Source organism: Sparus aurata, chromosome 9, assembly GCF_900880675.1.
Source record: "Sparus aurata chromosome 9, fSpaAur1.1, whole genome shotgun sequence".
Classification (NCBI taxonomy): domain Eukaryota; kingdom Metazoa; phylum Chordata; class Actinopteri; order Spariformes; family Sparidae; genus Sparus; species Sparus aurata.
The window spans coordinates 20985088-21003533 of NC_044195.1; the positions used below are offsets into that span (position 1 = coordinate 20985088).

The 18446-nt window shown below is 39.6% G+C and overlaps 1 protein-coding gene across 3 annotated transcripts in view; it reads right to left on the reverse strand.

The window, feature by feature from the left end:
* galnt13 (polypeptide N-acetylgalactosaminyltransferase 13) overlaps positions 1 to 18446 on the reverse strand; it is a 44711-nt gene that overhangs the window by 15662 nt on the left and 10603 nt on the right. For all 3 annotated transcript variants that reach the window (XM_030429325.1, XM_030429324.1, XM_030429323.1), the window contains exons 3-9: positions 11083 to 11251; positions 8920 to 9086; positions 7537 to 7744; positions 5577 to 5747; positions 4751 to 4868; positions 2737 to 2917; positions 405 to 544 (exon numbers count right to left, since the gene is read on the reverse strand). In XM_030429325.1, coding sequence (XP_030285185.1) covers positions 405 to 544; positions 2737 to 2917; positions 4751 to 4868; positions 5577 to 5747; positions 7537 to 7744; positions 8920 to 9086; positions 11083 to 11251 — 1154 coding nt within the window. The remainder of the gene's footprint in view (positions 1 to 404; positions 545 to 2736; positions 2918 to 4750; positions 4869 to 5576; positions 5748 to 7536; positions 7745 to 8919; positions 9087 to 11082; positions 11252 to 18446) is intronic.

Here is an 18446-nt window from a genome sequence, read left to right on the forward strand (position 1 = left end):
AAAGCACAACTTGCTGCTTAACAATTAATAACCCTGCCTGAGAGATTCTGACAGATTTTTCCCTTAAAGTCATTTTTGTATACATGAGCTTTACCTCACCTACGCAGCATTCATAGCATAACTGTGTAAACATGTGACTGGGATCAATACTGAATGCTCAAACATGTTCGTGTTTGTTTATCATGCGCGTTCGATACCAATAGCTGGGGCTGTTTGTTTTTTTTCTCGTTTTGTTTCGCCTTTGCTGGGTCCTGAGATTTTTAGACTTATCTCGCAGCGATCATGTCGTCTTTCTGAAAACACAACCCAGAGGATAACAGCACAAGGACATATCTGAATGAATGCAGAGGGAGGCAGCATATCTAGTTGCATTAAGGGAGATCAGAGAAGGAGAAAGCTCATACTTCACCAAGTGAGTAGTATCTTCTCGGGATCTGGGAGTCTGGGTAGACGTTCTCTAGATACCAGGAAAAAGGTTTGCACTGCAAGGCCTCCCGGAGGGCTTTACGGGAAGAGACGTCTCCGTAGTCCACCCGCATCACGCCTGCAGATTAAATACAAGGAGAAGGAGTCAGCCTCATGTGTCACTTATCAGTTAGTACTTACATTAGGACTGCACAATGTATGGAAATGTTAAACCTTAATGGAAATGCTGTAATGTCAAAAAATACATGAGTCATATCACAATCAAACTAACTTTCAAAATAATTCCAATATGATTTTTTTTTACCATATCCTGGAGCCCTAATGTGTATTTTTGGGTCATTCCATACCGACTCTCTTAGAAAGGAGATCTGTTTCATTAATTTAGTTGAAATAATTTATGTAAAAAAATTAAAGATTCAGCTTGCTTATTCAGCTAATTGATTAAGATCTGTGGCACAATTTTTTTATGCAGGTCTAAATATGTCTATATTTGTGATAGGATGACATTAATAGTAAACAATCAAAATTTGGTTGCAATAAAGTAAAAACTAGTGGTGATGTAACTTTTTGGAAAAAGAAAGATTATTTGTTCACGTAAAAAATTATCTATTTATTATTAATTCGATTACTGTCATGAAAACACGTTGCAAATCATCCAATAGTGTTTGTGGTTGATATCATACGAGATGCACTCACATCTCTGATCAAATGTAATAATGCTGTAGCGACAGAAAGGCAAAGTTAGGGGCTCTCCGAGAACGTTTGTGAATATGGCACCCTAATACTGGTTGAGCGGGAATAAAAAAAGGACAGACGTGTTTTCTTGCACCACCAAAACTAAACACCAGAGGGACCCTGTATTAAAAAAGACACCTGACAACCCTACCTGAATATACAGATTATGTGGGCGGGCATGGAAGGACTTTCTATGTATTAATTCTGGATTAACCTGATTTCCACAGGCAGGGCATGTAAGGAAACCCTTTATATGCACATTTATACGCTAATGGTCAGATATCTCCTTCAGAAATGCACAAACGCAACAACTGCTGGAATATTGCGTGCTATGATGAGCCTCACTGTAGCCAAATGGCTACCACACGATGCATCAGCCTCAGTGCAACTGAGGACTGAGGAAGGATCAGGCAGCGATCAGGCAAAGACACTTACAATCACATTAGGCAGATGGTTTCTCCCCAGAGTGCCTCATAGCTTGCATGTAGATAGAACCACTGGGGTAATTCATCACGAAAGAGCGTGATTGCAATAAGGGAAAATAGAATACAATAATTTTGAAAAAGCCAGCCAACATGGAAGACTTGGAGTGTTAATTATCCATCAAACGAGAGCCAGACAATGCAAACGGCACCTTCTGTAACACCGACTTCTTAGACTTGTGTGAAGGAGAAATGTTGGGTGATAAAAGCGACGAGCTGAAGGCCAATCATCCTCCTCTGGCTCTCTATTCCCCCTTCATCTCTCCAGAGGGTCTGAGCAACACATGTTGCAGATGATGAATAGCCTCTTTGATCTTGAAATCACCAGTGCAGAGGAGGGGACGAGGTGGGGGACACACTTTTAATGGGATCACTGGATGCCACTCCCAAACTCCAGCCTGAGAAACACACTGTGCTTCTCGGTGCCAATAAGTGAGGTCTGGCAGCAGCGTGGCCCAGATCATTCTCCCTAATGTCCTCGAGGAGAAGACAGTCATTGTGGGGCCACAATACGCAGAAAGAGACTCATCCATCACGATGCTCGGCTCTGTCTGCACACCTGCCCGTGCACCATCCTGCCAGACTGAGTGGAGGAGAAGGTCACAATTTGTGCCGTACGATCGTCAGCTTACGGATGATCCCTTATAGGTTTGTTGGCATCTAAAGCACTTAACCGGAGATTTCCGGGACACTGCTGTCTGCTAAAGGGTAATCATATTACCAAGTCGACAGATGGAGGGGTACTCATCCCTCAATCTGCACCGTCGTATTGTTTCTGGTTTGGCCATGTGCGTTTGAGCTTTGTTGGAGATCATTTTTGACATATTTATAAACTCAAGAGCAGCAAAAATGTGTCTGAAAGTAGGAAATAATTAATCCCAGTTTGGAAATGACAAGAGCAGCATTTGATTCCAACATAGAAGTGAAAGCGAGTTTCTCAAATGAGCGAGATAAAGAGGAATGCAAGAGAATGAAGGAATAAAAGAATATAGACGTGTTCCCTTTTCGCACTGATTTGTTTAAATGCAATAACAGCAGAGGAGTCTGTTCTTGAGGACTGTTTTTATCTGCAGCCAGACGATGAGCTCTGTACCTGGTGATATGATATAGAAGAAATCTTTGAAATCATCCATCCAGACTTCAGCCAGGCGTCTGTTGTTCTTGTTGATGACTTGGCCCGTTCCTCCAGGGAAGCTGTACGGGGTGGCCTTCCGGAAAACATGGCCGACGTGAGAACATGTAACAATTTCTAACGAGCCGCCGCACTGCCAGATCTGCAGACACAATTCAGATTAATATAGTTGTAATATAATATATAATATATATAATATAATATAATATAATAAACATTTAATATACATGTTTGTTATTATATTAATACAATTCAGAATATGTTTTGTATATATGATGCAGTGTATGATATATAAGCAGGTGAATAGGTGTAGATTGAGTCCTAAAAGCCAGAAACCAGTTAGCATTTCACTTCTGGTTCCCTCGTCTTAAAGTCAATGGGTTATTTGAATTGGTTTTCAGTAAAAAAAAGTATCACAGGCTGAAAATATTTACATGTTTTGTTCTGCGTCATAAAATACATAATTAAATGTCCCACAAATTAATCATGAATCATTTAGAAGTCTTAAAAACGTTGGCTAAATGAGACTACAGACGTTGTCACGGACATTAAATGTCATCACGCCGAACACGGAGACTCATCTACTCACCATTCCATCTTTACAGGCTGACTTTAGTTACAAACTACTCTGACTCAAACTTTACAATTTGTAGATTAATCAGTTTACAATTTATGCTTGCCCTCAATTCTGCCAGCAAAAAAACAAGAGACTGTCCTCATACTCCTTACAGAGAGTCTGCCTTTGAAGCTACAGCAGTTTTATACCAACAAACACAGTCAAGTTATTCACCATTTCACGTGTTTTCTCATTCAATATCCAATCACAATAACAGCGGCTTCATGCTACCTTTGAAAAGAAAGCATTAATTTATAATATAGTCCAGGAGAGCAGGTGGTTATTAACACCTGGATTATTTTTGGTTTTCATGTGAAGCTGCAAAATCAATCACCATGTGACTGTCAGGAAACACACTTTGATATAAGTAATAATCAAATCCTTTGGTTTTCTTTTCACTAGAATGGTTAAAATATATTAGATTTTTTTTAATGTATATTATGACTTTACAAGTGAATACTGAATAAATCTTGAGAGTTAAGGACATCTTTCTTCAGTAAACATGTATTTCCAAGATTAGTCTTTGCATCTTTTTCCTGAATATCTCCTTTGATTAATACATGTTCTGTATGTCATTTCTGCCACTAGGGGTCTCTCCACTGACTGGAGTCTACAGTATGTCGTAGATACGTGTTGTATCGCTTGTCTCCTCTATGAAACGTCTGTATCCCCACTACTATGCATCATGGGGTGGCTGGAATTCAGGAGTTAGTGCGGGCTGTCTAGTAATCAGAAGATCACTGGTCAGAATCCCCTGGCTCCCCCAGCTGCTTGTTGAAGTGTCCTTGAGCAAGATACTGAACCCCGAATTACTCCTGATGAGCAATTGGCACCTTGCATGGCAGCCTCTGCCATCAGTATATGAATAGGTGAATGTGAGCGGTCTGTAGACTGATAGAAATAGCTATCCATTTACCATCTATATGATCTGATCAGAAAAAGTCCATCAGTCCATACCTGTTGTGATCAATCATCGGAGTCGTTGTCTTTAATATGAAGCAACCACCGATGCAAATACTAATCTATTTGATGTGAGTCATGCAGAAATGTGTTAACATTTGATTCAAGTTATTTTTAGTCTTGTTTGCCGACTTCCCTCCTTACTCTCTGACCCTCTCCTTAAAGTTATAACGACCAAACGAACAAAATAAAATGAGTGATTTCTCTGGTTTGAACATTATTCGAACATTTGGGATAATGTTACTACACAACTAAACACATAATATAACAAAACATCCAGTTGTTTTTTTTAGACAATTAAATGCAGAAGTGTAACTGCATTCAATCACTGACGTCAATCAAGTCTGGGGACATGTTGGCATCATGACGTCGTCCTCCCCCCCCCGAACCGTTACTCACTCTAAAAGACATTTCCAGGTTCTCTCCTCCCCAGATATCCATCCCTGGATCGTAGCTTCCAATTTCTTCAAAGTATGTTTTGTCTATAGAGAACAACCCTCCTGCCATGGTGGGAGTCCTGCAGGAGACACAAACAATTAAGACATAAAGCAAACAAATCCTTTTCTCTTTGAGCGGTATTTATTAGTGTAACTCAGAGGAACATTCAGAATATAATAAAAGACCAATTTGTTTGACAATTTGAAACAAAGCCTTAGAGGGGTAATTACCTCTATCTTTTAATTTGCTCCATGTTAACGTCGGCCTTTAATTTAGGATATTGTTTGTTGCTGGGACTGATTTGCATATGGATGACAAATTGCCAAAAAAAGAAAAGCCAACTGAGAGCAGAGCTTCTATTTTTTATTTTTCAAATTAAATGAGCTCATGCATACTTAGACATCAATAGGGCACAAACACAACAATCAGGATGCTATTTAGGAAGTTGGTTACATCAGAGGGATACACAGAGGAAAAGGATCTATTTCCATCTGCAGACAAAAATGGCACATCTCTTAAGAGGAGTTCTTGTGAAGAAATCTAGCCATCCATGTCTTCTCTGTAGTTTGCTGCCATCACACATAAACCCATTCTCAGCTCAGGTGAGAAACTGAGAACTAACATCTTTTAAAACTTGAAAAGAAAAAGTGTCTCTTCACCTTTTCTGTGTAATTTGACCTTCTCTCTGTCAATTCTTTATCAAAAAGACATTAGACGCAGTGGAAAGTCAGTCACAGATGCTCTAGATTTAGCTTCAGAGGAGGAAACAAATATCTTCTTTGTGTACCTGACAGGAAGTGTTCTGTCCCCCTTGCGTCGATCCATCTCCCGCTGGGGAACAGGGTACCAGCGGAAGTTCAGCTTCCAGTTGAATCCACCGTAGGTCATATCTGAGCCTGCCATGTACTCAAACGTCTCGTCGCTGATCACATCGATGATGGGGCACACCACTGCCGTCCTGAGAGAAACAGAACATAAAGCGCAAAATTCAAAACTGACATTAATTATATAGGAAATGCATAATTGGCATGTTGAGAAAATATATGACAAAGGTTTGGTGATATCAACATGCCTGAATAATTGGAAATGATTCCTAGATTTTAATTATCAAGTTATTAATTGTTTTCTCATGCTTCTTACCTTGTTCAATTTATGTGATTATATTATTTCTAAAATTTGCTTTGTTGAAAACCAATTAAAATTGTAGTTGTCTTATCTCAGTACTGTACTAATTAAAGGTTCTGATTATGCGGCTTGTACTGAACGGCTTCTTTCGGGGGTCACGCCGTCACACACTTGTTTATTTTAATCTGAAAACAGCTTGTTATTCAGAAAAAATATAAATATTTTGTATTAAAAAAAGTCTCCAAAACAACCAAATGCTTTTTTAACAAGGTGTTAAAAAGGTTAACACTTTATATTAACTATCATAATAAATAATAAATGGTATATCTATAGGCAATTAAACTTTTGTTAATAGTTACAGCAAAATTTCACATTTTAGAGGCTGGAACCGGCAAATATTAGACACTTTTTGGTTGACTGATTGATCGTTTATAAAATTATTTTGCTGACTAATAAGTTCATCAACTAATTGATTAAATGTAGACAATGCCACGTTACATAAAGCAGTTTAGATGCTTTCAATCAAAGCAAAAATGTGCATCTGCTTGGCATTATCCTTTTGTAAGTACAGAGGAAAATCCCCTAAAAAGTTAAAGAACTACTGTGTTGCTAAAACACCTTTAAAGCAAGTCCTAATTATTAGACATATGCACTTTTTTCTAATTTCACAAACTGTCATGTTCTGACAGACATTAAACTTCATCAGCGTGTTTTTTTCACACGATTTTGAACACATTTGACATCCTGATACGAGTAATCTCTACAGTATATTGGACAGACACAAACATGATGTCGACCAGCCCTCCTGTAACAACCTGTATCATCAATCTTGTGAAAACTGTTTCCTGCACTGTCTGGTCTCAGTCTGTGCTCATACTTATGGACACCAATACATCTGCAGCAGCGTTCAGTGAAAGTGTAATGGCTCAATAATATAATATTCTGCGTCATATGATACTGATTTCTTCCTGAGGGATAATTAATGTGTCTGACCTCAGATAAGAGATGGATCGCAGGAGAATCATTATCAATCCATCCATCTGTTGATGTCACTCTCACACGCAGCAGAATCGCCCTGTGTTGTTTTTAACAAGCAAGTAAAAGCTTGAAACGATAGCTTAATGCTCGGATAAATAACAGCAGCCACTTAAAAACTGTATCACTTTGAAACTGATAAAAACATCTATATCCCCATTTCATATTTGTCCCTATGTTCGTGTCCTGAGCCTCTTTAATCTTGACTTTACCAGCAAAGTTGTAGCAGAGTTAACACAAAAACAGAGCTACAGTAATTGGACCTAGTTCCCCTCCGGGGCAGCAGCAGAGGCGGACGATGCAAAATGATTATCTTCTCCAATCAGCAGCGTCAGACTCGAACACTGTATTCATCACTGATAGTCTGCTGTCCCATCAATATTCAGACAGGGCTTTGGCTCAAACCTCCGATGATGCAACTCAAGTGTAATGTGATAACAACAGTATATTTAATGTGTGTTTCCGGACTGACACAAGATTAAAATGACTGACAGTAAGAAGCTCATTAGCAGAAACTATTCATTGTTTAAATTTCAGTCCCTTAAATGTCAACATTACATTTGAAACATTCGGTTTTGTGCTCCCACCTGTCTTCTTTGATGCGTGCCAGCAGGGGCTCCAGCCAGCCAATGGTACACTCGCAGTGAGCGTCCAGGAAGGTGATGACTTGGCCTTTGGTGGCCGCTGCCCCCCTCAACCTGGCTCTGATTAGACCTGAACGCTGCTCCATCCTCAGGATCCTCACCGGCACCTCCAGTGTCCTCACGTAGTTCTCCAGCTTCTTCTTCAGGAAGTCTGGAACAAAACATCAGATACTTTTCACCAACAATGGACTTGTACATGAGCATCCTTTTCAGTCACGCCTTTGCCAAAAGCAGGTCACAGACACCAGGATAAAATGTTGGCAGTTTACATTTCTACATTCACATTTGTGCGTGTACCACATTGAAATTTCTACGAATATCACATCACATTCAAAATACATGTTTATTACCTGACTGTCATTTCAGGAGGTGGAGGGGATGATTGTGAAGTCAAGCCGGTGACTGCAGTTCAAGACTACAAGTCAACGTTTGTAACCGTGACTTCACCGGATGCTTTCAAGGAGACCTCAGGACAATTTCCAGCTTCGTGGCCTCAAATCCAGATTTTTTTTAAGTAGATCCCGGTACATTTCTAGCCTTATGTGTGGGCACCTAAGTAGGTATTTAAAGCCAAAACGTGATCTTTTCTAACCCTAAGTAAGTCGTCTTCTTGCCTTAAAGGTTCTATTTGTAAGAAAAGTTGATTGTTTATGTCTCATTCCCAACTAGTCAAAAAACTAGGCTCTGGATTTCCCAGCTCGTCAAAATCTGATGCTTTGGGATTGTTGGACATCCAGGCCGATCACAATGTGTCAGTTCTTGAAGAACGAGACTCAAAATCATACTCTTCTTAGAAATAGCACCTTTAACCTAACCAGATCATAAGCACAGCGAGTTCACAATATTATTTTTTATCTATTTATTTATTTTATTTTAATGTTAATAAAAGGGACGATACATACAACATTGCCACAGAAAATGGGAAAATGTGATGCATATAAGACGTCTAGCTTCAGCTAATTTGCAGTCTTTGTCCCTGGTCAGGCTTTAGAATGGAATAAAATATTCAGAAATATAATCAGAAAACTGAATCTAACATTGCAACATAAAGAAATGCAAACTTTCAATATGTCTGTGGTTTGCAGAAACATTTTCAACATTTGTTTTGGTGAGTGGGTTTTGCCAAACAAGCTCACAAAAGCGCAAACTTTCTGACCCAATGATCCAGGTCAAGCCTGGTTCATTTTCACATTGTTCACATTGATTGCCAGCCTCGTTCAAAATGTCTGTATGTCCAGTACGCTGAACAACGGAGTGAAACCTTTCTCCCTGACAGATACATACTGTATGCCAGCTGCTTGTTAGCTCGATGTGCAGACTACCAACCTCGCTCACTGGCATCGTCAACCATTATGACCTCCACCAGTAAGTGTCTGGGAGAGCGGTTGATGACGCTGTGAACTGTCCGCAGCAGGGTGCTCCACGCCTCGTTGTGAAACACGATGACGATGCTGGTGTTTGGTAGGTCGTCTGTATACACCTTGGTCTTACAGCTGATGGAGAACAAGGAAAGGAGAAAAAAAAGGGTAACTGAACAAATTAAAGTTACACAACCGATTTTTTTTTATGTCAAAAGGTATTAGATACTTAAAGACGTCTTTTAAAAGGTGACTTGACAAAGGAAAAATGCTTTGGGACTTGGCTGAGGCGTTGGTTTGGCCAAATGCCTTATACCTTAATATAATAATTTATATCCTAAAACCTAAACCTGAAAAGATACCCAGTCTAAATTGGCCTAGAAGTACATCTGTGTTTTCAAACTGCAGTCAAAGTGGTTCTCTACCCTAGCAGCTATTAATACGGTCTGAAAAGTGTCTGAGGAGAGAATCTGAGTGTGTTTTGCTGCTATCCAATGCTGCCGTCAGTGCAGAAACATTGTCATATGAGATTTACTGGCAGAAATCTCCAAGAAGAAAAGCAGTAAAAGTAAAACCAGTGTTGACAGCCATGTCAGCATGTCCTTGGCTTGACGAGATGTCTGTCAAACCCAAAGAGTGGGAATGTGGCAAACTTGGGACAGCGTTGCAGTGGATGATGTTGAATAAAGAATGAGCTGCATTACAGAAGTGGAAGAGGGTGGACGGTCATGGCAGGAGGAGGTGGCGAGGGTGAAAGAAGCTACCGGAGCAGACAGCGCTGCTGGTGCAGTCCTGTCTATTCAAAGTGACGGCGCTGACTGACACATCTAGGCCAGGAGGCTGCCTTCAAGACAAAATGTTATTGCCCTTCGGAGACAGCGGCTGACAATTGTGCACAGCTCTGGTTTATTTTCACCACATAGCTGGTGAAATTCTGCAAAGCTAAGGTGTGTTCTGTAATGAAGCTGATGTAATATCTATACTGAGGAGCAGTAATATATTGGTTCTTATATAGGTTCTCTTTTGGTAAAAACTAAATGATGACTTAAAATCATCTTTATATTTGCGTCTCCACGTTGCAAAAAGTCTTGAGTTGGCATTTTTTGGGTTGGTGTAGGAAAATGTTGTAACATACATGTGAAAAAAACTCATCCTGGTGGCCTATTTCTCACAATGCATGTGACTGGCAGGGCCTTCAATGTCCCCTTAATGAAAGTACTGAGGAGAACTCATTGAGATGGAATATTTAAACACGAATCACTACGATAATGTCTCCACGAGAGGCGAGTGCCACCGCATATCAGCAGCCTGAGACGAATGTGCTCATGTTTCACACAAATTGCTCTCTGGGTCTTCATTAAGTGCTCAAGTGGATCTTGAACGACAGTAAACAAAACCCTACTCCCATCCAAATGTCAGGCTTAATGTACACACGAGAGGAATTGGATGGATTCCGCCTTGAAACAGTGCCCATAATTAGCGACGCCTTTTCACATTAGCTGAAGTTATTAATACCAATAAATTATAATGGACTCGACAAACAGTTTGAGAGGGATTTTTACCATCAGTGTCACATTGTTTTGATAGTTTAGAGCATTTAATCAGCAGAAACAGTCACCGTCCGCAACCCTGTTGAGGCTGTTATGTCGAAATAAAGAAACCCTGCTGACCCACTGAACACATCCGTGTGAATATTGGAACAGTCTCTAGCCAACCCGGCGTTAAAAGGGCACTACATAGTTTTAAAGAAGACTTTTTAAAATAGAAAAGAAAGATCTTCATTGACTGATTATTTTATGCCTACACAAACTAAATAAAAAAACTGACCTTAAAGGACAACGCAATTTCATACTGTTGTACTTTGTTTATATGTTAATATTCAATTTCTGAGTTTGAATTACCTCTTCCAAACCTACATTGTGCCCCTTAAAGGAGGCCATCGATCCTTTCAATGTGTGATAGGTATTAAAAGGTATGCTTGCAGGCAGACTGGTCGACTTGTGTTACGTTGCTGTGTTGGAAAGTGGATGTCTATGTGTGTGTATGTGTGTATGTGCGTGTGTGCGTGCACGTTTAAGGGTCAGTAGTGTGATTCACAGCATGCATCTGGAAGATGTCCAAGCATACGCACCCATCCAACCTCACGTCTGGCAGACTCCTGTTCAGTGCAATCATGTCGCTGGCCATCAGATTGAACTGGTTGATCTTAAAGAGCTCCTTCATTTTCTCCTGGTCGTCCTTGGGGATGTTCACCGCCTTGCCCATCTCCCCCGGACCTTCGTGACTCCTAGATATCACCGCTGGAACGTAACACGGAGAAGAAAGAATGAAGAAAAGGATATCTGATGAGAAATTTATCCCAGCATTGTTTTATTTTTCTCACAAAAGAGGGGAGAAATTAAGGTCAAACTGCACTGTAAAATAAATCACTTTGTATATACTGCCGATTCTTGATAAGGGAATAATAGAAGGGGGGAATATTATGATATAAAAGCCAACTTAATTACAAATAGCCCAAATCTCTTCTATAAATGGGATTGTGAGTAATGAGCACTGACTGACCTCTCTGACCCAGTCTGTTGGCTGTGTGCCCTGTCCAACAAGCGGAGGAAAAAAAAGGGGTGGTGGTTTTTCAAGAACTCAATGAACTAAAAGTGCACGAGTTGAATAAAAATATATCATAAAGATTGTGCTGGTTTGACAACAAGCTTCAGTAAAGGAGAATGTTTCAATGTTATGAAGAATATGTTAGAAATGTACTTCTGCTGTTCTGAGAAGAAAATAATCTTAATCTAATAAAAAATTAGTCCACAACGATGGTAATAAATGACGTGTTGAACGTCTATTAAAAGTAATGAGCCTTTCTCAAATGTAGAAATTACATTGTGGACATTACAGGGTTTATAATCTGGCTCATAAAGCAAAGGAGAGTGCAGCAAAGCATGCTGGTTCCTCCCCTGTACACACTGTAAAGTGTAATTTTCTATGCTTGTAGCTCAGATCAAGTGCATGCTGCAAACTGGCGTTTTGTGTTTTAAATGAAGAACTCACTTTTTCAGTGCTTGTGCACATACATTGGAGTATCTGGAGTGTCTACCAACCCACAGACTCTTGAATAAGATAGCCCAGACAGTTTTTTTGTGGGCGGCCTCAATAGCATGGGATTCCACAAACCATTTCAAAACAGAGCTTGTTCTGTGCATTTTGGCCTTTGGTATACATACCACCATTTTGGGGGATAACTCCTTCTGGGTGAAGATATTTAGAAACTCTGTTTTTCAGTGTTTATGTATGGATGGACAGAAACAGATTTTTGGAAGCGATGACGCAGAAACCTAGTTTATCAGCATTTGTAGGAGTTCGAGCTCGCCGTGTTATGATATTGGAGTATTGAGTATTTATGTTGACTGAGATGATGTTATACTGTTTAATGGATTTAGAAAGACACCGACAGACATTGATAATACAATGATGGAGAAGACAGACCATCTGTTAATCGGCTAATATGTTACTCTTAGTCTGGGGCAATGTTGGACTAACTGTATATTGAGAGACAGTAAAAAGAAAACTATGCGAGCATAATGCCTCATTTAAAGCTAGCCAAATAACGAATAGCCGGTTTAATGCTGAGAACCGAGTGTTGATTTTTGTGTTTGTAATGTTGATACAGCGCTAGCTCAGCTGCCGTTAGCTTTGTTGGTCTACGTAGCCCGTTTTGCTCCAGGATCCTCACATGTATGTGTGAGTTTGTTGCTGCTGAAGATGAAGATAATAATACAGGAATTTATTTGCCAGGCAGCAGTGTGTAACTTTGATTAGCACCCAGCAGCTAGCTGGGTAACACCATACTGTAACGTCAGTGGCCTGCTGGTGTTTTTGGTTAGGATACTGTACTTTTGGTGACATTCACAGTAGAAAGTGAAGCTAACTGGAAGCTAAAAACACTGACAGAGCTGACTAGAGACACCATGGATATAACAATTCAAATCTGGATACAGCTGTGGAGGCAGAGCCCCGTTCATTCCTATGTAAGCTGCTCAGTGCTCAAAGCTCAACTTCTACAGAATAAAATAATCCAGATTTTCTGCATTAGGACATCTACCGACCAAGCTGGCTTTCTGGATAATTTTCTGGATTAGCAACCAGCTAGCTTGAAGTGGCTCTTCTAGATTTTCAAAATGGTATTGGACCAAATAGCTCAAATTATGATAAAGAAATAAGTAATTTTGTTTTACATTGTAATTAAACAGTTGGGCATTATGAAAGTTGGCTTTAAAGCCTGGCGCTCTTCCTTGGGGCTTGAGAAACAGCATTAGCAGTGCTGGCCCAGGCATGTCTGAGCTGACCAATCAGAGCAGACTGGGTATCCCAGGTGGTGGAGCTAGAACAGAGCATTTCAGACTGATACATTTGTTGAGTATTAAAGCATTTAATACTATTCGAGTAGTAATCCAAAATAAAAGTATGAACATGAAAATGAGCATCATCACTTTTGAAAGCATGTGCATACTATGTAAAGCAGCATGTCATATCCCCCCTAAATAACACTTACATAATGCACACAGAAAATGTTTTGAATTCAGCGATTTGGGAGAATGTATTAATAGAAGAAAAAGTAATATGAGGGTAGGATCCTTTCTAGAAATAACACGGTCTTCTTTGCTGGATGCTCCTGTAGTCAAACGCCTGCAAAACATCAGCATTGCTGTTTTTTTTAGCTGCTGCATAGAGCCAGCTCTCTTCACCCGGTCTCTCTCTCTCTCTCTCTCTCTCTCTCTCTCTCTCTCTCTCTCTCTCTCTCTCTCAAAGCAAACGCAGTGATTTCCATGAAAGGGGGACAAACAGTTCGCATTAGCTGCAGGGCCCCAAGTTTAGAGGATTCTCTACGACCCCTTGTTGAGACGGGCTGGTGTCTGCCGGATTGTTAACCTCGACTGATCTTGCTCTTTTCTTTATGTTGCTGCTGACACTCTCCATTCGGACACTGGCTTAAATCTGATGGACAGAGCTCGAGAGCTGAGCTGGATGGCTGAGCAAAGTGTCCATCACACACATGCTTAGCCTTCACTTTCCATCAGTCCATAGGTTCAGATTAATTCTCTGATGTGTTCGAATTTTCAGGAAAAATCCAGCAACCATCACAAACAGTCCAGTTAGCCCTGACTTTGTTTGCCTTCACCACAATATAAACATGTTGATCCTTCATATTATTTTAAAAATGTAAAACTATACATATTTTAGCTTTACTGAATGTGTGGAACAGCTCTGTCACATGTAGGCAACTGCAGAGAGCAGAATACTTTCTGACTTTTGAACGACAAAGACCTCAGGCCTTGAAATAACAAGGAAAACTGTCATTCCCTGTTTACAACTACATCTCTGTGTTACAACTTGAATGTTAAAAAACAATATGACAAATTAACATGTTTCAAACCTGGATAACCCCATATGTGATACATGCAGTAGTCAACTGTAACTGTAGTGTTGTCCAAATAATATGATTGACATGTTTTCTATTTGTGACAAAGAACATTTCAGTCAAAACTGCTGAAGCAACTGGAATTGTTTCCTGCCATTTCTATTTTTATTTTTACCTTCTAGGCTAAATGGCTTTATTATGCTAACATTAGCTGCCCTGGCTTGGACTGCAATATCTGCCAGGCTGACAGGCTGAAATATCAACGATTTCATTTAAAGCCATTAAGCAAAGATTAACATGCTAACACACAAGTAAATACCACAGCTATTGCCTATTTACTAGATACAGGCATGTTAGCATTGTCAGGGTGAGCATATTAGGATGCTGCAGTTAGCAATTAGCTCAAAGCACAGCCAAAGCTTATATTGGGGTTTCAGCAATGGTGGAATGTAACTAAATACATTTACTTAAGTATTGCACTGAATCACTGCACACTGAATTTTAATTTCCTAATTCTTTTGACACTTGTCTACTAGTTAGCCTACTTTTTGCATTAAAAAGACATGATATCCTTAAAGTACACAATAGGATGGAACACTATATTACTTCTCTACACATATAGTATACAAACTATCTCAAATTGGCTCCACATTGACAAATTACAACATCATGCTCTTTCTTATAATATAACATAGAGTAAGTACATTTTGCGGACAAGAACTTGACATAATAATTTTTAATTCAGCCATTTTATTTGTCCTTCTGTATTTCTATTTTTACTTGGAATACTGGCAATAGACAGGCTGTTTGCAATAACATTATCATCATGAAGTCAGTCTTGATTGAAAATTGTAATGGCTGTGGAATGATGACACCATCTGCGTTTAGATTCTTGCTCTATAAACCTCACTTTGACTACTGTTTTGTCCACCACCGGGTACAAAATCTCTCGGGAAAATGAAGGCTGAGTGGCAACTCTGCAGATTTGCAGTACCAAAAATAACACCATTAGAAAGCACTAAGGTGGGAAATGTCATCTGTTTTCACTTGTATTCCCTGTTTTCTCTCCCACCACTGGGTTTTAGGGTGTATTTTATGTCACAGATGAGCAATTCAACCAGGGGATGCATCAAGGATCCCCTACCTGGAAAAAGGGGTTTGTTTTCAAACATTTAAACTCATTTTAACCACTTGTACTTGTATACCAAATGTCAGCATTTTTACACTACATTAGGCAGCCGATTATTTTTCTTATAAAGGCTTATTACATTGGGTTTGAAATAATATGACTTTAAAATGTGTTTAGCACATGCTCAAATTAACAACTTAGCTCCCTTATAACTGTAAATTGTCACTTTCACCTTCAATCAGCACTTTCAAATTTCTCCATCTGTGAAATGATACAGTCAAATTGTGTATAAAGTCTAGAAACACTCCCACACAAATATAGTTTTGCTTAGCAACAGACAGATCAGAGGAGCCTCAGGAAACACGCACACGCACACACACGCACACGCGCACAAACACACACACACACACACACACACACACACACACACCTGACAAGAGTGTTCATTATAAAAGATGACCACGATCATCTGGGAAGAAAACACTGGCTCCGTCCGTCCTCGGGTCAATCAATCTAATTCTGCGTCCCTGCCTGCAGCTTTATCCCAAGCAATTACAGTGGAAAGGTTCCCCTCACACCCACAGGTAATGAGTCTTCTGAGACACAATCACTCATATTTCAGGGCTGAACAAAAATAAAGTGCCACATGTCACACTGTCCACCTGTCAGTTGTGAGACTAGACTCTCAAATTACACACATGGCACATGTTAGCCTTCTCGATACTATATTTAATTATTGAGAGGTCTTGTGAGGGCTCAGCTGGACTCTTTGATCTCAAGATTCCTCTAGTCAAAGTGGACAAGGTTTTCCTTTGGCTCTTTTCATTCCCATTTACTTTGCAGGGAGGTCTGTGTGCTGGTGCTCAGTCAGAGGCTCTATCACAAGCCCGATCCACTCTCTTTCCTCCACAGTTTACCTCTACCTGTTCCCTCTGCTGCTCCGCACTGCTTCTTGCCTGGAAGTGTGACCCATCTGGCATCACAATATATATAATTGAAGCTCCTGTTGAACACAAATCTGCAGCAGAGCAGGACCAAACACCCTGTAGAGTGCTGCTACACTGCTCGGTTGTGCTTCGTCACCCTAACTGCAACGTATTTTTTTTTAATATGAAACTAGTACATCCCCAAAGTTTCAAGGCAATAAGACAGAAGCAGTGTGACAGTTAAGTGTGATATCAGCAATGGAATGAGTACCGTGAAAATGGTAGGCTCTCTCCGTGCCAGCACTCTCCCCATTTTTCCACCCTTTCTCACGATAATCTCTTGATTCCATATTGGTACAAATTAAATGGATGTTTCTCAGTTTCTGTGTAGGATGTGTGTGTGCGCCGTAGTATCTGGCAACCCAGCCGACCCTGCCTGACATGCAGCTTGTCACAGCACTCAAGTCTTCCCAGGCCTCCAGAATAATAAACTTTTATTAAGTTGCACCAAATAATGCATTTTTATTCAATTTCCTGAGACATTTAATTGATTGTAAACCAGAATAAAATGTGCAAATGCATGTCCTTTAAATCACATTCAAGAAGAAACTGAAATAATCTCAACTGCTTAACAAACAAACACCTAAATTTGAGGTGTGACCAATGAAAACCTTTAGTTGCACTTGACATTTGTGATCAAAAAAAAAAAATCACACCCTGAAAAGATGCAAGATCTTAGTGCACAGTCACCTCCTGTCTCTCTCGCTCATCATCTTCCCTCAAATCTTCAGACTGTAGTCCTACATCATTCTGTTCTTCCTCTTCTTCGTTTTAAAAAGGTCTATCTGGCAATGATGGCTCTTCAACACACACATACACTCTCCACACAATGATTGCACTTGAAATTTTTTTGTGATCTAAATTTGAGATGCAGACTTGATTGCTCTTTGTAGGCTACACTTCTAATATTTTTTATTCATTTCGCTGTGAGCTATGAGTTTAATACTAATGAAAATGTAATTTTACGTGAAAGTAAAATTACATTTCCATTAGTATTAAACTCATAGCTTGTATTTACTCTATTAATCTGCAGTGTAGGGTGGCCAACACTCCAGAAATCTCCCTCTTTTCCACAGCCCAATACTGGCAGGTATGGGAGAGGGTGGTCTATAAACAGTAATTCACAGAAAGAGTTGTAATTTTTATTTTTGAAAACAACTAAAAATAGCATTCTGCAGCATACTTTGTGGTGTGATCTCACTTCACCTCCTCATGCTGTTAATGAACCTTCTGTTATCACATTCAAATGAATAGCAAACTGTTAAATTACACCTTCATCTTCCACAATCAGACAGAATCAGTTTATGGGCAATCCTGCCAAAAGTATGTACTTGACAATTCAAACAAATAAAAGTTGATCATTTGATCTCACTGTTTTCATTTTATCCTGGTTATGAATGATGTTTTAATGGATACACTTCAACACCTCTTGTGGAGTAAGTAGCGCTGCAGACAAAAAAATTAAAAATATATAATGCACTGATAAACATCGATACAAAGATTCACAGCGTAATTCCCAACTGTTACATTTCATTTTCAGAAATATCATGTGCTGCACACAGCTTTGCCTTGTGATGCTCAGTCTCTTCGAGCAGCTGATCACAGTTACGATAAAGAAACCATGTCCTCTTCTTCTGTCCTGCGTGTTTTTAAGTTGTATCAAAGGTACTGTAGAGCTGTGAATACGCACCATTCTGCTGCAAATGATTAAAATGTCAAACTGATTTTATCTACAGAAAAATTCAACTGATCATTTTCAATCGATTTGACTGCTGAAAGTCTTCATTTTCAAATACAGAGGAAAAAATTAAACCTGAAACATTCGGCAGTGAATGTGTAGCCTTAAAGAAGTGAGTCACAGACAGTTATGTTTGTGACAGTGTTGTAGGACGACAAATAAATGAACCTTGACTCTTACTCCACTCACAGGTTCATTGTAAGAAGTTCACAGAGGATGTAAC